The following is a 20,499-nucleotide window of genomic DNA, read 5'->3' as shown; positions in this document are numbered from 1 at the left end:
AAAAAAAAAAAAAAGTAATAGGGTGAGTCTGGGGGCAGGAAAACCAGTGAGGAGGCCAGGGGCACCACATGGGTCAGAGGAAGGGGCCTGAGCAGACAGGTAGATTAGAGGAACAGATGCCAGGGGCCTGTACCAGGTGTGAGAGTGGGAGGAGACAAAGAGGACTGCATGAACTCAGACCCTGGATAACAATCAAGAAATTAAGAGGGCAACAGCTGAGGGCATTTTGTGGGTAGAGAAGGCTAATGTGGCTGGAGCAGGATGAGTGGGGCCATAGACAGGGACAGGGCTAGGAGCACATGGGACTCTATATTCAGGGCACTGGTGAGCCACTGCAGTGACATGATCTGGTTTACATTTTAAAAATACGCCTTGGAAAGCAGTTGGAGGGAAATAAAAGTATGTTATTGGTAGAATATCTCTGAAAGGAAAGACCAGACAACAGTAATAGCCATCTTCTTTGAAGGTGACCTAGGGGACAGAGATAAATGGGCAACTTTCTGTTTAGAGCATATCCCTTTGTACCTTTTTAATTTTATACTATGTGCATGTATTCCTCATTCATAAAGAAATAAAGTCATTTTTATATGGTAGGGACTTAAGAGAGTGATCAGGTGCCACTGCAGTTGTCCAGGGAAGAGGTGATGGTAATTTGGACTGGGTGGTGGTGGTGAAGTGGATCATGTCAAGATGATGAATCAGTCATGGAGAGGAGCTAGACGTGGGGGTAAAGGAGTGGGAGGCACCAAGGATGATTCTTAGATTCTGGACTGAGTTGTAGGATAGATGGAGCAAGTGAGGTGGGAAAGACTGGATGAACAGGTTTAGGAGGGAAGATGCAGGTAAGGGAAGAGACATTAAGCTTGTTTCTGACAAGGCAAGTTTGATGTGTCTCTGGGATATCAGGGGAAGAGAAGCTGGAGCCTAGGGATAGATTGGGTAGTATGATCCTGGGGGTAGGGGTCCAGGACTGTGGGGAGTTACTGAGGAGCTCCATGAGAGAAGTATCTCAGGGCAGTAACATCCAAGGAACTCCTGAACTGGGGATGGAGGAAACTGACACAGAAGTTGGCAGAGTGGTGTCAGGTAATCTGAGGGATGCAGGAGAAGGGTATCATGTCACTGGGAGGCCAAGGACAGTGAACTCCAGGGAATATTCTGTGTTCAGTGAGAAGGTGCAGGTGGATCTTGGAAAGAACTGTTGACCTATGATGGGGACAAGAGCCAATAAAGGAGGTCTCTAGCCAGGCAGGGGGCTCACAGCATTCCCTCACATCATCCCACAGACTGAGTGCTTTAACCACGTGCGGTTCCTACAGCGGCTCAATGACACCCACCTCTATGCATGTGGAACTCATGCCTTCCAGCCCCTCTGTGCTGCCATTGTGAGTATACCTGCTCCTAGCACTGACTGCTGATCCCTGACCCCAGACTGGTTTGATCTTGAGCCACCACCCCTGCCTGTCCTCAGAACTAATTACTAGCCCCTTGTTCCCCAGGATGCTGAGGCCTTCACCTTGCCAACCAGCTTCGAGGAGGGAAAGGAGAAATGTCCTTATGACCCAGCCCGTGGTTTCACAGGCCTTGTCATCGGTGAGCAGGCCCTTCTGTTTACCATCAGCATGGTGCTTTAGGACATGGAATTTGTCTCTAGGACTAGCCACCAATGTATGTCATATGCCCTGTCATATATGACATGTCTCATGCCTGGTATGTCCCTGCCCCAGATGGAGGCCTCTATACAGCCACACGGTATGAATTCCGGAGCATACCTGACATCCGCCGGAGCCGCCACCCACACTCCCTGAGAACTGAGGAAGCACCAATGCACTGGCTCAATGGTTAGGAGGATGAGGCACAGGATGATGGGGGGTAGGGGACTATTTTTTCATTCTTAACTCCCTTGGGCAGCTGACCATCCCATCCCCAAATCCCCAGGTGAGCCTGTCCATTCCATTCCTGTGTGTTGCCAAGTGAAGGGTAAGGGTCTAGGAAGCATCCCCAGATTGTCTCAGAAGCCATTTGAACTGCCCACAGATGCTGAGTTTGTATACTCCGTCCTCGTGCGAGAGAGCAAGGCCAGCGCAGTGGGTGATGATGACAAGGTTTACTACTTCTTCACGGAGCGTGCCGCTGAGGAGGGCTCCAGCAGCTTCTCTCAGAGCCGAAGCAGCTACCGAGTGGCCCGTGTGGCCCGTGTGTGCAAGGTGCATAGGGCTAAGGTTAGGGCACGAGTGTAGAGGCTGAACCTCTGACCCTGGCCACTAACCCTGTGCCACTACCTCTGCAGGGAGACCTAGGAGGGAAGAAGATCCTGCAGAAGAAGTGGACATCCTTCTTGAAGGCTCGTCTCATCTGCCACATTCCACAGTATGAGACGCTGCGTGGGGTCTGCAGCCTGGATGTTGACACCTCATCCCGTACACACTTCTATGCAGCCTTCACGCTGATCACACAGTGGTCAGTGGAGGAACAATGGGGAGGCAAAGAACTGGGGACAGTACAGGAGCTGAAGCACAGGCCAAAGAGGAAATATGATCACTGTGGGGAAGGCTGGCTGGAAAGTGAGAATTTCAGAAGATGCTCTTTGGGCTTATGGCTGGAGTTGGCCAAGATGACAGTGAGCTCCAGGCTGAGCATGGGTCAGGGGGCAGGCTTCACTCAGTGTGATTTAGCCCCCTCCTTTATGTTGCTTCCCTAGGAAGACCCTGGAGGCCTCAGCCATCTGCCGCTATGACCTGGCCGAAGTGCAGGCTGTCTTTGCAGGCCCCTACATGGAGTACCAGGATGGTGCCCGGCGCTGGGGCCGCTACGAGGGTGGGGTGCCTGAGCCCCGGCCTGGCTCGGTGAGTGCTCAGGCCTGGGGCCAGTGCTGAGGAAACAGAGCCCCTCAGAGGGGCAAAGAGTATGGCATTATGGAGAGGGCAGGCAGGTGGTGGAGTCCTGAGGCTCACCACCCCTGTCCCCACCCTAGTGCATCACAGATTCATTGCGCAACCAAGGCTACAACTCATCCCAAGACTTGCCATCCCTGGTCCTGGACTTTGTGAAGTTGCACCCACTGATGGCTCGGCCTGTGGTACCCACACGTGGACGGCCCCTGCTGCTCAAGCGCAATGTGCGTTATACACACCTCACAGGGACACCCATCACCACACCTGCTGGACCCACCTATGACCTGCTCTTTCTGGGAACAGGTGCTTCTGACCAAAATCCTTGATCCCTGTTGATCCTGATCAATAATGCTTCTAAATCCAATAATTACTGCTATGAGTAGCCTGGAGTACCCAATGTCCTGAGAGTACTGCTTCCAACTGTCTCCTTTCCCCAACTTCATGTCTCCTGAGCTGTTCCCATTAGACCTCACAGGGTACTGAGAGCAGATCCCATTATTGGGGTCTGACTCACTACCCTTTCCATGCTAGCTGATGGTTGGATCCACAAGGCTGTGGTCCTGGGTTCTGGGATGCACATTATTGAAGAGACACAAGTTTTCAAGGAGCCCCAGTCTGTGGAGAATATAGTTATCTCTCTGATGCAGGTAGCCCCTGATTTGTGACCCTTAATACAGCCTTGCTGGAATAGGCAGTGGGAGGGGGGAGGTTGGACAGAGACTGTGTCTATAAGTAGGAATCAGGGGCATTGCTGACCAGCTGTCCTCTCTGACTCCTAGCACAGCCTCTACGTGGGGGCCCCTAGTGGAGTCATCCAGCTACCACTGTCCAGCTGCTTCCGCTACCATTCCTGCTATGACTGCATCCTGGCCCGGGACCCTTACTGTGGCTGGGACCCCAGCACCCATACCTGCATGGCAGCCACCACTGTAACCAACAGGTCCCAGGGTAGCAGGTGGGAGGTGGTGGGAGGTGAGGGTCACATGTGGCCTGAGCGGAAGAGGAAGGCCTGCCAGCTGTTGGAGGAGGGGGAGCTAGTTATTGATAATAGTTCTATCAATCCTTTTGCTGTGGAAATTGAAGCCCAAATCCCCTTGTTTACAAATCCTGACCTTCTATCCCCAGGACAGCACTGATACAGGACATAGAAAGAGGAAATCGAGGCTGTGAGGGCAGCAGAGATACAGGTAAGTGACAGTCATGAATGTGCATGGGTCTAGCTATGTCTGTCCTCTTTACCATTTACTGTCATCAGTATGTGTGTGTTTGTATTTGAGTGCCTGTGTGCATTTGGTGAAGATGATCCAGCACAGACCATGGAACAGAGTAAGTCTTCAACAAACATTTACTGTCCATACGAATTAAAAGTGAAGAAACAGGTTCAATATGAGTAGAGTCTTCTGGAGCTTATAGCCAAGTGGTGGAAGTGATGGAGGAGCAGATAGGCAATCAAATGATTACACAAATACTTATGCTTATAAATAACCACAACTGTGAAAAAAGTTCAAAAGGGTAATGGGTATTTCCCCCAAGATCAGATCAGATGACCAAACTGATATCTAAAGGAAGAATGTGTGGATCACTACAAAACTTTTGAGATTGGCTCAGTACCCATAGCTCAGTGGTTAGGGCGCTGGCCACATACACCAAGGGAGGAGGGTTCCAACCCAACTCAGGCTTGCTAAACAACAATGACAACTACAACAACAAAATTGCTGGGTGTTGTAGCAGGTGCCTGTAGTCCCCGCTACTTGGGAGGCTGAGGCAAGAGAATCACTTAAGCCCAGGAGTTAGAGGTTGTTGTATGTGAGCTGTGATGCCACAACAGTCTACTGAGGGCAACATAATAGGACTCCATCTCAAAAACAAAAAACAACCTTTTGAGATGGACTGTGTTAAGGTCCCTTATTTCACTTCCAAGAAATATAGCCATCAGCATCCTTTCTGATTTGCCTGTGTAAGTTTCAACTTGCACAACTTATCTATTTTGCTGGGAAGGCTTCGATTATTTCTGTCCATGCAGATTTCATATTTCTTGATTTTTGTGTACCTCAAAACTTTTTTAATATCCCACATAAAAGTTAATAATCATAACTAAGATTAACTGAGTACTTAACTTTGTGCCAGGCACTGATCTAAATACTTCTACCCAACTCATTTATTCTTACAGCATTCCTGAGAGAGGTGCCTTTTTTTCTTTTTGAAAACCAGGTTGGAGATTTTATTTTATTTTAACTTTTATGTGACTTTGTTTTTCCAGATTAATATGAGAGTACAAATGATTAGGTTACAATGTTTGCATTTGTTTTTTTTTGTTGTTTGTTTTTTTGAGACAGAGCCTCAAGCTGTCCCCCTGGGTAGAGTGCCGTGGCATTACAGCTCACAGCAACCTCCAACTCCTGGGCTCAAGCGAGTCTCCTGCCTCCGCCTCCCAAGTAGCTGGGACCACAGGCACCCGCCACAACGCCCGGCTATTTTTTGGTTGCAGCCGTCATTGTTGTTTGGCGGGTCCGGGCTGAGGATTCGAACCCGCCACCTTAGGTGTACGTGGCTGGCGCCTTAGCCAGTTGAGCTATAGGCGCCAAGCCACAATGTTTGCATTTGTTAGGTAAACTCCCTGTTGTGGTTGTGCCTCTCACCCAGGAAGTGTGCCTTATAGCCTGACATTGTGCCCATTAGGTGAGAGCACATAGAGGTGCCATTATTATTATCCCCATGAGGGACAAACCTCTCTGAGGCATAGAAGTAAACTATTCAAGTTATTCAGCTATTAAACAGGAGAATAAGAATTGAAACCTGCCCACAAGCAGTCTGACTAAAGTTTGGGCTTCCATAGCACAGTTGCTATGCTATCTCCTATAAGTGGAAGGCACAGCATAGCACAAATGCAACCAAGCAGAAAGTACAACAGGCAAAGGGAGCTTAGTGTATTTAAGCAACAGAATAGGCTTGAGAAGTGGCCAGGGACCATGTTGAAGATTGGGTCTTTAGGCTTGGTGCCCATAGCTCAGTGGTTAGGATGCCAGTCACATGTACCAGGGCTGGTGGGTTCAAACCCGGCCTGGGTCTGCCAAGTAACAATGACAACAAGAACAAAACAATAGCCAGGCATTGTGGTGGGTACCTGTAGTCCCAGCTACTTGGGAGGCTAAAGTGAAAGAATTGCATAAGCCAAAGAGTTTGAGGTTGCTGTGAGCTGTGACACTATGGCACTCTACCAAGGGTGACATAGTGAGACTCTCTCTCAAAAAAAAAAAAGAAAGAAAGAAAAATTGGGTCTTTATCTGAAAAGCAGTAGGAAACCTCTGGAGAGTTTTAGGCAAGAGAGTGGCATGATTAAATGTGTGTTTTTAAAAGATCACCCCACTGATCTATTTGTTAGGTAAGGTCAGAGTGGGGGCCACAGTGGGCTGGCAGTCATAGGAGAAGTGATCAGGTCTGTAATAATAGAGTATGGAAACAGAATCTTAGTGAGTGTTGGACACACAGGTGAGGAAGAAAGAGTAGCAAACAGACTCCCAAGTTTCTGACTTAAGCATCTGGGTAGCTGGTGATGCCATTCACAGTGATTATACTACAAGGAAAGAACCTGGTATAGTTTAGAAGTGCTTTGGCCTTACTGAGGTGCCCAAGAGACTTGACATGGACATGTCCAGCACATGGTAGACATTTAAGTCTGGCACTCAGAAGCAAGGTCTGTGTTGGATGCAGAGATTAGGAGTCATTGGCAGATGGTTGAAATTGAAACCACAGGAAAGAATGAGAACATGTAGAAAGAATGAAAAAAGGCCCAAGGTACAGCCTGCTTCCTGAGAAGAGCCACTGTGAACCTCATGCGGATGCACAAGCACAGAGCTCAGCTGTCACTGTGATTCCAGATTCTAAGCTTGCTGTCAGGGACTTAGCAGTGAATAATTGGCTTGCCATCTCCAGTGCCCTTCCTGGGATGGGCAAGCATTGACTTCTGTCTCCTCCCCTCCCAGGGCCGCCACCACCACTGAAGACCCGCTCTGTGCTCCGAGGTGATGATGTCCTCCTGCCCTGTGACCAGCCATCCAACCTGGCCCGGGCCTTGTGGCTACTCAATGGGAGCATGGGCCTAAGTGATGGGCAGGATGGCTACCGTGTGGGTGTGGATGGGCTGCTGGTGACAGACACACAACCTAAGCACAGTGGCAACTATGGCTGCTACGCTGAAGAGAATGGCCTCCGCACCCTGCTGGCCTCCTATAGCCTCACAGTCCGGCGGGCCACTTCTGCCCCAGCTCCACAAGCCCCTGCCATGCCTGGGGCACAGCTGGCACCTGATGTGAGGATGCTCTATGTGCTAGCCATTGCTGTACTTGGTGGCCTCTGCCTCATCTTGGCCTCCTCACTCCTCTATGTGGCCTGTCTGCAGGAAGGCAGACGAGGGCGCCGACGGAAATACTCACTGGGTCGGGCTGGCAGAGCAGGGGGATCTGCTGTGCAGCTGCAGACAGTCTCAGGCCAGTGTCCTGGAGAGGAAGATGAGGGTGACAATGGGGAGGGGGCTGGTGGCCTGGAGGGCAGCTGCCTCCAGATCATCCCTGGGGAGGGAGCCCCAGCCCCACCACCTCCACCACCCCCACCACCCCCAGCTGAGCTGACCAATGGGCTGGTGGCACTGCCCAGTCGGCTGCGAAGAATGAATGGCAACAGCTATGTGCTCCTGAGGCAGAGCAACAATGGAGTACCGGCAGGGCCCTGCTCTTTCACAGAGGAACTCAGCCGCATCCTGGAGAAGAGGAAGCACACGCAACTCGTAGAGCAGCTAGATGAGAGCTCTGTTTAAGCGCAGCCTACCAGAACAAACACTCTTCTAAGCCAGCCTATCTACCTGGGGCTGGGCCGCTGCCTTCCTAACACAGCTCCCCTCCCTCCACACTCCTCACTTCTTACCCTTCTCCCAACATTTTAGTGTCCCTGTAGGGCTGGCCTGAGTCAGGCCTAGCCAAAGCCCTTTCCTCAGTCTCCACAGACCCACATGTGAGCAGCCCAGGCCCATCGGTGCTCCTCAGAGGTAGGTGCTCCCTCAGGACTAGGTGCTCTGCAGACCCAGACCCAGTTCCTCTCCCCTTAACCTACACACTTGGGAAGAGAGGACTCCATTCTGCTGTCCCATTCATCTGCCCAAACCCTTTCTCTTTCTCCTAGGCAGGGTTTTGCAGGTCCAGATGGCCTCAATGTCACCACCCTCTGCATGGCCCTGTGTGCTGGATGGTCCTGAAGCCAGACAAGACCTCTACCAGTCATTTGAGCCCTGCATACATTCACATGTGCACATGGAATAATGTTTATCAGCTGGGCTGCAGTGTTCCCACCCCCACCTTCTTCTCCTGGTACATTCTTTTTTTTTTTTTTTTTTTTTTTTTTTTGAGACGGAGCCTCAAGCTATCCCCCTGGGTAGAGTGCCATGGCATCACGCTCACAGCAACCTCCAACTCCTGGGCTCAAGCGAGTCTCCTGCCTCAGCCTCCCAAGTAGCTGGGACCACAGGCACCCGCCACAACGCCTGGCCATTTTTTGGTTGCAGCCGTCATTGTTGTTTGGTGGGCTCGGGCTGGGGATACGAACCCGCCACCTTAGGTGTACATGGCTGGCGCCTTAGCAGCTTGAGCCACAGGCACTGAGCCATCCTGGTACATTCTTGTTTTCATCCTTTCTTCTTGACTTGTCACATCCCACTCTAGTCCTCTTCCCCACTCCCAGCTCCATGTGGTGACCTCTTTGACAAGAGCTTGGCAAGAGGCTGGCCTGGGGAGGTAAGCCTGCATCGTTCTCTTCTCCCTTCCTGTACAGCTCTAGTGAGTCAGCCTCTCCCCTCCCCTTGGTCATTCTCAATAGAGACAGACCTCCAGGCACGTCCCTTCCCCACACACATGTGGTAACACAAACTTGTATCACACGTGTGCTTACATTTCCACCCACATGCACTTTCTGAGCCTCCCCTTGCCACCACGGACCCATCTGTCGGGTTTGGTCCACGGACATTTCAGAGGGAGATCCCCCCCTTCTATTTAGCTGTCCTCACAGACCCTTCCCTAGGATGGATGACCAACACTGCACCCAATGAGCCAGCCTCCCTTTTGGGGACTAACCATTTGCTTCCCCTAGACTACAGCAGGGGAAGAGAGGAAAGATCTGATGTCTCAACTGGCTCATGAAGCCCGTTCTTGGAACTATGCAAAGGTCAGAGGCTGGGAGTTTGGATGCTTGGCTCCCACCCCTGTCCTACCTCACCGGGGCACTTTTAGGGTCCAGGGGCCTCTGCTGTCTCTAGACCTATATGGGACAATCAATCTTGACTGAGTTCTCCCATGCCCTTTGGATGAGGATGACTTATTTTTGTAGCTGAGAACGTGGAATCCCACGGGTTTTTACTGCCCTTCCCCCAGCCTCTCCCACTTCCACCCCACAATGAATGTATTTATTGTGAGAATGGCTATACTTCTTTAGGAATGGTCCCACTCCCCACCCAGGTGGGTGGAAGAGGCATGTGACAGAGTGGGGAGCCTGGGCTCAGCTCCTCCCCCCATGTTGGTTAATAAATACCCTCTTTCTCCACAGCTATGAGTAGTCTCCTCGGTCTAGACTAGCCTACCCTCATCACCAGGGGACAGGCTCTTGAGCCTAGAGAGAAGGTGTTGCAGTGATTTCTGCATCCAAGGTTGGCTCTGTTTCCCTACAATACCACTTGGAAAGAAACTTGGGATCCTCAGCTTCTGTCCTGGGCAGGCGCATGGGCCCTTTTATTAAGGCTCACACTATTCATTGATCATGGTGATAGGGCATGACAAACAAGAAAAATTACATTTTGAGAATTCATACAAGAGTTTATAGATTTTTACTTCCTGGCTCTTATTTCCTCCCTACCCCTCCCTTTTTAAAACTAAGCTTAGAACATACTCATTTTCTCTTCTTCTCTTCTTTTTTTTTTTTTTCTTTTTTTTGAGACAGAGCCTCAAGCTGTCCCCCTGGGCAGAGTGCCGTGGCATCACAGCTCACAGCAACCTCCAATTCCTGGGCTCAAGCGAGTCTCCTGCCTCTGCCTCCCAAGTAGCTGGGACCACAGGCACCCGCCACAACGCCCGGCCATTTTTTGGTTGTAGCCGTCATTGTTGTTTGGCGGGTCCGGGCTGGGGATTCGAACCCGCCACCCTAGGTGTACGTGGCTGGCGCCTTAGCCGGCTGAGCTATAGGCGCCGAGCCCTCTTCTTCTCTTCTTCAAGAAGCTTTTCAGAGAACCCACCCACTAGCCCAAAAGAAAACACGGATTCATTTCTGTACAAAGAGGTGCCTAGGGGAGGGGAGTTGTGCAGCCAGGATCAGAGAAAGCTCGTTACCAGGGACTTGGTCTGAGAATCATTCCCTCCGGGGGTCAGGCCTACATTAATCATATGGCTGTTGATACTAACTATCCCAAAGGGATGTTATATATTGTACTGGTTTTAGAATAATGAAAAATGGCTCTTATGTTTACAATATGCACATATTTTAAAATAAGATCTTCAGCATGACTGCAGGTCAAGTATGTTAACCTAAGCTTTCTAATCTGTACACAGTCACACAAAATGCATAGTCCAATGCCAGGCTTACAGCACAGGAAAAACTAGCTCTCTCTAGCTCAAAGGTTGTAGCAGCAAGACATCAGACATTTTTCAAAAGCCAGCCATGATACTCCTTATTGTGTTTTGAGAGCACTATTATTAATCTGGATTTCAGAAAACAAATCCCTGAACGTTCTCTCAGCTCAGGTTTCAGGGATGCCACTGTTAAGAAGCGGACACTGGAAAGAAAACAGGCAGCTCTTCTTTAACCCAAACAAAACCTCTGGTGTCAAATTCTCGTTTTGGTGGGTTCCATTTGTCTGCCTGGGGTTGGAATCCCAAAGAGAAGAATCAGCTCTACTGAAGTAAAGGTACTGTAGGTGGTGGGGCAACTCTTCACTGTCCTTGCACCTGTGTTGAGGCCGGATCCAGGACCTCTCGGGGGCGCAGCCCGCCAAACGTGGTCGATTTGTTGGTGAAGGGGTGCCACTGGCCCTGGATGCTAGGGTTATCCGTGTGGAAGGGCTTGCGGATGCGGATCACCTCCAAGCCAGACTGACTGGCCAGCTTCTGCACTAGCGTCACGATCTCCTCCACCGACTTGCAGTGGATGCTCTCCTCGCGCACAGCTCCGTTAACTGGCAGGAGGGAAGTGGGGTGTGAGTAGAAGGCCGCTAGCGGGGCAAGCCCGATCCTGCCCTCCAGCCCTAGCCCGGCCCCACTCACGGTATTCTGCCACTATTCGGGGCACGCAGCAGGGCCGCGTGTTCACATATATAACGACTCCAGGGTTCTGTCGGGCAAAATCGGTCACCTCCTGTTCCACGAACTCCCTGAGGAACCCGAGACGGGTCAGCACAGTAACCCGTGAACTAGGGCGACCTCCGCTGATAGTCGTTACTGTCCCCACTCCCGCCCGCGCACCTCCCCTGGCTCACCTGGCTCCGCGGGACGAGGCCCCGTCGCGGCTGAGGGTGAAGCTGAGACGCTGCAGCTGCTGCACGTAGCGACCCAGTCCGTTATGGAGGACACTGGTTAAGAAACGACTCGGAGTCCCGCGCCCAGTCATAACTACAGATCGGAAGCCGCGGATCCAAGTGGTGGGAGTGGAGGCGGGACTAAACCCCAGGCTTCCGGTTCCGGGACATCCGCGCTCGCGGAGTTTTGCTTCTGGGGTCAAGGCGAGTGGCGCGTTCCAGTGACACATGCTGCGGAAGAGGGGTGAGACTACATTGGTGACACCGGACCTGAGCCGCAGATCTAGTGTAGAGCGGAGAAAAGGCACGGAGAGGATAGTGGAGTGGGCACTCCTGTGGGCTCGGAAATCGGCAGGTGTCAGGTAGCAGCGCACTAGGCACACGGAGGTCACAGTGAGGAAAGGAGCAGCGAAGAGGGTCGCTGTGAGGCCTAGAGCAGGACTACAGAAAGGATGCAGATGGCTGAAGAGATGAGGGCGGCGAGGAGATTCTGGGAGGCTACAGTAGAGGTGAGGAGATGATATAGAGAAACCATATCAGGGAGGAACTGTGCAGAGTTCTGTAGACAGTCGTAGAGGTGTGATGGTGGTGGAGAGAAACTGTAAAGGACCACAGAGGTAAGGGAGCCATTTTGGAGGGTCATACACATGAAAGGGTGATGTAGATGGGCATAGATGTGAGGTAGCAGTGAAAGGGGCTGAAGAGGATCCAGGGGGGTGTTTATGAGGAAGAAGTTTGAGAGGAGAAAGAAGCTACCTAGAGTGAGCTCTGTAGAGTGTGCCTTGTGGAGCATCCTTAAGGCCTGACCTCGTGAAGACGTCTGAACTGGGCACCTGAGGCATTTCAAGTAGTGACTTCCAACATTTGGCTAGGAATGTGGGTCCTTTTCCGAAGTGGGTACCCCCTCCGTATCTTGCTACCCCTTCGTGGGGTGTGGATGGGTCGGAGGGGCCTGCCCCGAAGCTTGGTCCCAGCCCCTCCTCGCAGACGGTACAGAAAGGAAGCTCTCCCAGCCTTGGAGGTACCAGCATTGCCTGTAACTGCAACTGAAATCCGCCAGTATTTGCGGGGGCATGGGATCCCCTTCCAGGATGGCCACAGCTGCCTGCGGGCACCAAGCCCCTTTGTGGAGTCTTCACAGCTCAAAGACCAGGCTGGTGTTACCACTTCCTTCAGCCTCTTCATTGACAAGACCACAGGCCGCTTTCTCTGCATGACCAGCCTAGCAGAGGGGAGCTGGGAAGACTTCCAGGCCAGTGTGGAGGGGCGAGGGGATGGGAACCGAGAGGGGGTCCTGCTTAGTAAGACCCTAGAAGCTGAGGACATTGAAGAGGTTCAGAGGATCTGGGACCGAGCCGTACCTCTCTGGGAGCTTCCTGACCCAGAGGAAATACAACTGGCTCGTACAATGTTTGGCCTTAACAAGGTCACAGATGACACTCTCAGGCGTTTCAGTGTGCGGTATCTTCGGTCTGCTCGCAGCCTGGTCTTCCCTTGGTTCTACCCTGGGAGCTGGGGATTACGAGGCCTGAAGCTATTAGGGGCTGAAGGCCAGGGGGATGGAGTGCACTACATACAGACCACCATTCCCCGGCCTGGTGCCTATCACAATCTGTTTGGACTGCCATTGATCAGTCATCGAGATGTTGAGGTGGTACTGACAAGTCGTGAGCTTGACAGCCTGGCCTTGAAACAATCTACAGGGCTGCCCACCCTTGCTCTGCCTCGAGGAACATCCTGCTTACCTCCGGCCTTACTCCCTTACCTTGAACAGTTTCGACGTATTGTATTCTGGTTAGGGGATGACCTTCGTTCCTGGGAAGCTGCCAAATTGTTTGCCCGAAAACTAAACCCCAAGCGATGCTCCTTGGTGCGGCCTGGGGACCAGCAACCCTGTCCCTTGGAGGCCCTAAACCGAGGCTTAAATCTTTCTCGTATTCTTCGTTCTGCCCTGCCTGCCTGGCACAAGTCCATTGTGTCTTTCCGGCAGCTTCGGGAGGAGGTGCTAGGGGAACTGTCAAATGTGGAACAGGTAGCTGGTGTCCGCTGGAGCCGCTTCCCAGACCTCAGTCGTCTCTTAAAAGGGCATCGGAAGGGCGAGTTGACAGTCTTCACAGGTAACCCTTTGGGAAATCACTGCTTGGGGTAAAGAAACAGGATCAGATGACAAAAACATGGGTTTGGGCCGTGAAAATGTCAAAAAGGGGGTTTCTGAAGCCCTGACCTGGGTCTTGGTTTCAAGAATAGGACTTTCTCCTCACCCAGGTTTGTGCTTCACCCCTGTGCAGGGCCAACAGGCAGTGGAAAGACGACATTCATCAGTGAGTATGCCCTGGATTTGTGTTCCCAGGGGGTGAACACACTGTGGGGTAGCTTTGAGATCAGCAACGTGAGACTAGCCCGGGTCATGCTGACACAGTTTGCTATGGGGCGGCTCGAAGAGCAACTGGACAAATATGATGAGTGGGCCGACCGATTTGAAGACCTGCCCCTCTATTTCATGACTTTCCATGGGCAGCAGAGTATCAGGTAAAACCCCAACCACCAATTCCAGCCACTTTGCTTTTCTGGACAGATTCCAGCATTCAGGAACTTTAATTCTTTTTCTAGCTCCAGAGGTGATTCCTTCTAGGTCTTCTTAGATAGGTTTGGGAGGGCAGAATAAGTGGCCACAAGAGTTTTTAGGGTGCTACCTCTTCTGCCTGGGATGGTCTGGAGATGGCTTGTAATTGACTCAAATTCATTGCTCTTTCCCTTTTCCAGAACTGTAATAGACACAATGCAACATGCAGTCTATGTTTATGACATTTGTCATGTGGTCATCGACAACCTGCAGTTCATGATGGGCCACGAGCAGCTGTCCACAGACAGGTGACATTCCTCCTCTTGTCTAGCTTGAACCCCTTGAACACACATGTCTTCTCAGGCCACTGGCCTCTGGGCACCCACACTGTACTCTCCTATTTGCTGAGACGTATACAGGTACATAGCACCCCACATATATTATATGTAGGTATGGGGTGTAGCAGTAGGAAATAAGGACAGGGACTTGAGTGAGTACTTGGGTAGAGGAAGGTGGAATGGGTTGTAGTGGTTTGTGGGAGATACAAGTGAATCCAATATATGTGTATAGGTCAGGCACAATGCCTCACACCTATGATCCTAGAACTCTAGAAAGCTGAGGTAGGTGAATTGCTTGAGCACAGGAGTTCAAGACCAGCCTGAGCAAGAAGGAGACCCTATTTCTACAAAAAACCAAAAAACTAGCTGGACGTTGTGGCAGGTACCTATAATCCCAGCTTACTTGGAAGGCTGAGGTAAGAGGATCACTTGAGCCCAAGAATTTGAGGTTGCTGTAAGCTCTGATGACACCACTGTACTCTAACTGGGGCAACACAGTAAGACTATCTCAGAATAAAAAAGAATACATGTATGTTCTTGTCCTTCTATGTCTGATAACTTCTTTGTGTTGTTGGGGGCAGGATTGCAGCTCAAGACTACATTGTTGGGGCCTTTCGGAAGTTTGCAACAGACACTAGCTGCCATGTGACACTGGTCATTCACCCTCGGAAAGAGGATGATGACAAGGAACTGCAGACAGCATCCATTTTTGGCTCAGCCAAAGTGAGTAGCCTTTAGAAGACATCAAGCTTATGAGAGTAGAAGGGGTGGCCATCATTCAGGCTAAAATGTTGGGAAAGGTTTGAGCAGAGGTACAGTAATCCTCATTTTTAACAAGCCTGGACTCTGCATCTGCAAAGCCAAGAGGCAGTCCCTTTGGATCCATCACATAAGGAATACGAGGACTGACACATAAGTTTACAAAGTCATCCTATAAAACGTGCTACATACATCATTGTTAAATATCACTATAGTAACCTTTGAAGTACTCCCCTTGGGAAGCTATGCACCGATGCCAGCACCTAGTCCACCCTACAAAGCAATATTGGAACTCCTTTTCTGGAATGGCTATCAGAGCTGTTGTATCAGGTCTGACAGTTAACAAACTTTGCCACCATGCATTTACATTGGCAGCACTGTACAATATACTCAGTAAGGTTTCATAACTTGGGTATGTCAGTGTCTCACAGTTGTGTTTGTTTTGATGTGTGGCAGCATCTGGCTGAGTGGTGTTCATTGTTGCATTGTTTTGTGTGCCATGTGATGACAGATCTGATGGTCATTCCAGAAAAAGAATTCCAAAATTGCTTTGAAGTCTGGACTAGGTGCTGGTGTTGGTGTATAGCTTCCCCAGGGGAGTCTTTCAAAGGTGACTATAGTGATATTCAGCAATGAGGTATGTAACATGTTTTCCTAGGATGAGTTCTCAAACTTGTAATATGTGTGCTAGAAATATAAAGGTTGATAATAGTTGGTCCTTTGCTCTCCAGGAGTTCACACCCTCTAGTGGGGAAATAATGAGACAGTAATTGCAACTCAGTGTTATAACAGCTATGATAGACAGCACAGGTATTTGGGAAACAAAGAGAAAAGATATGAGTCAGCCTGGTATACCTGGCAAGACTTCCCAGAGGAGGTATCGCCAAAGGTTGAATTGAGGTTTGGCAGAACATAGGCATTAGATAATCAAATAAATGGGAGATCCTTCTGTGCAGCAGGATCAGCCCCATCCTGGAGCTTACAATGTTACACTGAGCACCTATTACATTCCAGACCTGGGCTGAGCACAGGGACTTAAGGACAAAGAGCACAAACTATGTGCCACATGGAACAAACATGGAATTGGGAAAGAAAATCACTCAGAAGTGAAAAAACAGTGGCACTTCCTTTACTTAAGAGGATCAAGAATAGTCTTTCTGGGCGGTGCCTGTGGCTCAAAGGAGTAGGGCACTGGCCCCATATGCCGGAGGTGGCGGGTTCAAACCCAGCCCTGGCCAAAAAAGAAAACAAAAACAAAAACTGAAGAATAGTCTTTCTAATAAAATGTGACATTTGGAGTGAGACCTGAATGATGGGAGGAAGCTGAGATGAGTGGGGTGGCCAGCTGTGGAGAAGGAGAGGGAACAGCATGTGCAAAATCTGAGACAACAGTAAGCTTTTCAGGGATCTGAAAGATGTGGGTGACCCCAGCATTGTGGTCAGTAGTTCATGGAGCTTTGGTGGTGTGGGGGAAGTACTTTTCCCTTTCCCCATTCTTACTACTTCTCCCTGTACCCTCAACCTTCCTTTCTGCTTCACTTATACATCTTCTTACTCATTCCTCCTTCTGCCCCCTTTCCCTTAGGCAAGCCAGGAAGCGGACAACATTCTGATCCTGCAGGACAGGAAGCTGGTAACTGGTCCAGGGAAACGGTATCTGCAGGTGTCCAAAAACCGTTTTGATGGAGATGTAGGTGTCTTCCCACTTGAGTTCAACAAGAGCTCCCTCACCTTCTCCATCCCACCCAAGAGCAAGTCCCGGCTCAAGAAGATCAAGGATGACAATGGACTAGTGGCCAAAAAGCCATCTTCTGGCAAAAAGGGGGCTACACCCCAGAACTCTGAGACATGCTCAGACCTGGCCCCCAATACCTACCAGCCAGATACCTCCAAGCCTTCAGGGTGAAGGCTGTGCACAGATAGTAGCTGAAATAAGCCTGATAGGACAGGCAGGGGCATAGACTCTCTTATCCCTCTGCTAGGGTTCCTCTGTCCTGTGGTTCTGAACTACGGGCCCTTCTTAGTCTGAGTGGTCCTAACCTTAGGCAGGGTTCCATGCTGAGGAAATTCAATTAAGCAAATATTTGAGAACCTACTATGTATCAGGCTTTGTTCAAGTTCCTAGGTACCCAGCCAGCACTGAAAAGACAAAGTCTCTGTGTCCATATAAACTGCATTCTGGGGGAAGAGACAAGAAAATGACAAATAAGCACAACATAGTTTTAGTTGATGAAAATGCTATGAACAGAATAGTAATGTGATAGAGTGCTTGCAGGATAGTTTAGATGAGTAGCCTAAAAAGGTACCTTTGAGCAGGGGGTATGTGAGCTGGACCCTAAAGAAGTAGGAGTGAGTAATGTGAATATCTGGAGAAAGAGGGATCCAGGCACAGAGAGAAATAAATATAGAGCCCTGAGGTAAGTATGAACAAGTCAAATTTGAGGCCATGAGATCAAACCACCCTAAATCCGGAGGGAAGTAGACTTCTTGCCAAAACTCCAGCCGCACTATTGAGACCTAAAGGGTGGGCTTGGTGCCTGTGGCTTAAGCGGCATCAGCCACATACACCTGAGCTGGTGGGTTCGAATCCAGTCCAGGCCCGCCAAACAACAATGATGGCTGCAACCAAAAAATAGCCAGGCGTTGTGGCAGGTGTCTGTAGTCCCAGTTACTTAGGAGGCAGAGGCAGGAGACTCGCTTGAGCCCAGGAGTTGGAGGTTGCTGTGAGCTGTGATGCCATGGCACTCTACCCAGGGCAACAGCTTGAGGCTCTGTCTCAAAAAAATAAATGAGACCTAAAGGGTGACATGGTGGGTTCTAAAGCCCTTCTGCTCCCCACATTGTAGAGCCTGGCATGAGGTAGCACTTGCTGGAATTGGATCCTAGGTGTTTAGCCCTATAATCTCAGGACTTCAAAAGAGGGGAGCTACCTCCTGCTGGGCTGCCAGGCCATGGAACCATGGAGGAAAGCTGCGAACCCAGAGTGCCTGCCCCCTGTACACTAATTCCATTGTATGCTGCATCAGACAGACAGCTGTCATTAAGACTTTTTGTAGAGCCTTTTCCAGTTTTACTGAAAAAAATTTTTTTTCCGTTGCCTTTGTTTGTCTGCTTTTTCCCATTTGTCCACCAGGTGTCTCCTCAGTCTGTAACTGGGTTTTCCTCTCCCAATTGGGAGAGGATGGGTCCCCTCCCCCACTCGTAGCCTTTGAGCTATGGGCTGCCAAGGAATCAGGGACATTAAAGGGCCTGCACACCCCCATCTCTGCCTTACATCCCCTCATGGCCTAGGGGAGACAAGATGGTGTGTGCTCATCCCTAACTTCCCTGAGGAGCTCCATGTGATTCCTGGCAGAGGTGTGGATCACTGGGCCACATGCCCAAACCCTTCCTGACCAGCTGTCCCTCTGTGATGTGAGCTGCTTCCTTCTTTCTGTACTTTCTCCATGTTTCTCTCATGTTAATGTGTGTGGCAACTCCTGGGGATTTGTTAAAAATGCAGAACCCAGGCCCTACTCCTCCCTCTCCACCCCACCCCCATCCTGTCACACATACTACATAAACATTTCTAATCCTGGAGGTGGAGGAGGGTGCAATAATCCTCATTTTTAACAATCCTTGGAGGAGGCTGGGCATAGTGGATCACACCTGTAATCCTAGCATTCTAGGAGGCCCAAGCAGGTGAATTGGTTGAGCTCAGGATTTCCAGACCAATCTGAGCTACAGCAAGATTGTCTCTAAAAATAGTGGGGTGTTATGGTGGGTACCTGTAGTCCAAATTACTTGGGAGGCTGAGGTAAGGGGATCGCTTGATCCCAGAAGTTTGAGGTTCCTGTGAGCTATGACACCATGGCACTCTACTGAGGCTGACAAAGTGAAACTCTCAAAAAACCGACAAAAACAAAAAATCCTCGGAGGAGATTTTAATGTAGGTGATTCAGGGACCCTGTCAGAAATATTCCAAAATGGGCTGGGCATGGTGGCTCATGCCTGCAATTCTTTCCTATCACTCTGGGAGGCTGAGGCAGGAAGATCACCTTAGCTTAGGAGTTTGAGACCAGCCTGAACAAAAGTGAGACCTGGCCTATACTAAATATAGAAAAATAGCCAGGGTCATGGTGGGTGCTTGTCCCAATTACTGGAGAGGCTGACAGAGGAAAACTGCTTGAGCCCAAGAGTTTGAGATCGCTGTGAGTTACGATGATGCCATGGCACTCTACCCAGGGTAACAGTGAGACTGTCTCCAAAAAAAAAAGAAAAGAAAGAAAAGAAATATTCCTGGGTGGTGCCTGTGGCTCAAAGGAGTAGGGCATCAGTCCCATATGCCAGAGGTGGCGGGTTCAAACCCAGCCCTAGCCAAAAACTGCACAAAAAAAAAAAAAAAAATTCCTACATGATGACACTTTGTCATTGCTCTTTTGATATCCTAAAGTCTCAATTTACCTTTGGATTTGCCTGAAAGAATAGTGAGGATGCAAGGTGTTCTGGAGACTGTGAAGAAGCCCTTTGCAGAAGGTTGACAGAAGTTTTCCTGTTCATTAGAAGCAAGGCTGCCTTGTTAGAGTCTTCATGTCAATCTGAAAAGGGACTTCTGGGACCCTGTGGAAGGGTCTGCGGTCTCTGGTCTATGTGTGTGAGAACTGTGGCCACAACTCCTGAAACAGACCCTGGAGCAGAACTGCTGCAAAGCCATTCTCTGTGCACAAGAACCTAGGGGTGGGGATAGCTCCTCCAGGGCCTCCCTTCTTGGGGGTCTCTCCCAGACTGGCTGGAGCCAGGCCTCCCTAATCCTGCAGTAATCATTCCCAGCCGTTGGCTGGCCTAGGCCTCTTCCAGGGTTTTTGTAACACTGAATGTCAGCCATGCCTTCCAGATGCACACACCAGATCACTACCTATAACAATGTGGGTTCTACATTCTGGTCTCCCTAGAATGCCTTGGCATGTTCTCAGGAAATCCTTTAGGGGTTCCCAGTAGCGGACCTTTGTGAGGTCTCTGTGAATTGGGGATAGAGGGATAGACACAGACTTGCCTGTTTGTCTTACTCCACCCTCCTTATAGACACCCCCACACAGCACAAACCAGAATGATGAGGCAGAAGGAGAAGCTAATACATACCCCGAACCACACCCCTTGTACAAGCACTCCATACCTGCCTTAAATTCTCAAGGTCAAGATCTGGCCCAAAGTATGTTTAGGAGTCCCAGGAGCCTAAAAAGCAGTGAGGGAATCCCTAGGACCTATGTAAATTACCTGGACAGGACTGGTAATCTGCTATGTCCAACTGGATGTTAAGAATCTCCTTAAGAGGCTCGGTGCCTGTGGCTCAAGTGGCTAAGGCACCAGCCACGTACACCTAAGGTGGCGGGTTCGAATCCAGCCTGGGCCTGCCAAACAACA

At 50.2% G+C, this 20,499-nt stretch overlaps 3 protein-coding genes across 5 annotated transcripts in view; 2 read left to right on the top strand and 1 right to left on the bottom strand.

Annotated features, from left to right (window-relative positions):
• SEMA4G (semaphorin 4G) overlaps positions 1 to 8,270 on the top strand; it is a 13,757-nt gene extending 5,487 nt beyond the window's left edge. Inside the window, exons 4-16 of one of the 3 annotated variants that reach the window (XR_002772613.1) lie at positions 1,287 to 1,385; positions 1,500 to 1,593; positions 1,728 to 1,841; positions 2,038 to 2,207; positions 2,291 to 2,460; positions 2,702 to 2,846; positions 2,975 to 3,197; positions 3,426 to 3,541; positions 3,674 to 3,834; positions 4,020 to 4,081; positions 6,878 to 7,203; positions 7,294 to 7,935; positions 8,070 to 8,270. Coding sequence is in view for 1 of the 3 variants with exons in the window: in XM_012803651.2 (XP_012659105.1) it covers positions 1,287 to 1,385; positions 1,500 to 1,593; positions 1,728 to 1,841; positions 2,038 to 2,207; positions 2,291 to 2,460; positions 2,702 to 2,846; positions 2,975 to 3,197; positions 3,426 to 3,541; positions 3,674 to 3,834; positions 4,020 to 4,081; positions 6,878 to 7,707 (2,184 nt within the window). In the remaining 2 variants the exon portion in view is untranslated. Of the gene's footprint in view, positions 1 to 1,286; positions 1,386 to 1,499; positions 1,594 to 1,727; positions 1,842 to 2,037; positions 2,208 to 2,290; positions 2,461 to 2,701; positions 2,847 to 2,974; positions 3,198 to 3,425; positions 3,542 to 3,673; positions 3,835 to 4,019; positions 4,082 to 6,877; positions 8,046 to 8,069 lie in introns of those variants that run through there. The other 2 variants (XR_002772612.1, XM_012803651.2) reach the window with 2 other exon arrangements.
• A 2,486-nt stretch (positions 8,271 to 10,756) lies between these two features.
• Positions 10,757 to 11,597, bottom strand: MRPL43 (mitochondrial ribosomal protein L43). Its single transcript, XM_012803650.2, has 3 exons — positions 11,401 to 11,597; positions 11,189 to 11,295; positions 10,757 to 11,100 (listed from the first exon to the last, which is right to left on the bottom strand). Exons 1-3 carry the CDS (start codon positions 11,529 to 11,531, stop codon positions 10,859 to 10,861), a joined length of 480 nt encoding a protein of 159 aa, XP_012659104.1. The 5' UTR covers positions 11,532 to 11,597; the 3' UTR covers positions 10,757 to 10,858.
• Positions 11,598 to 11,663: 66 nt separating this feature from the next.
• On the top strand, positions 11,664 to 17,673 carry TWNK (twinkle mtDNA helicase). The gene is made up of 5 exons (XM_003787253.3): positions 11,664 to 13,556; positions 13,728 to 13,968; positions 14,203 to 14,310; positions 14,922 to 15,063; positions 16,685 to 17,673. The coding sequence occupies exons 1-5, from the start codon at positions 12,314 to 12,316 to the stop codon at positions 17,003 to 17,005; spliced, it is 2,055 nt and encodes a 684-aa protein (XP_003787301.1). The 5' UTR covers positions 11,664 to 12,313; the 3' UTR covers positions 17,006 to 17,673.
• The last annotated feature ends 2,826 nt before the right edge of the window (positions 17,674 to 20,499 follow it).

This window comes from Otolemur garnettii, unplaced genomic scaffold (genome assembly GCF_000181295.1).
Source record: "Otolemur garnettii isolate 467f Iridium unplaced genomic scaffold, OtoGar3 scaffold00021, whole genome shotgun sequence".
Lineage (NCBI taxonomy): Eukaryota > Metazoa > Chordata > Mammalia > Primates > Galagidae > Otolemur > Otolemur garnettii.
This window is presented reverse-complemented; position numbering and strand designations above follow the sequence as displayed.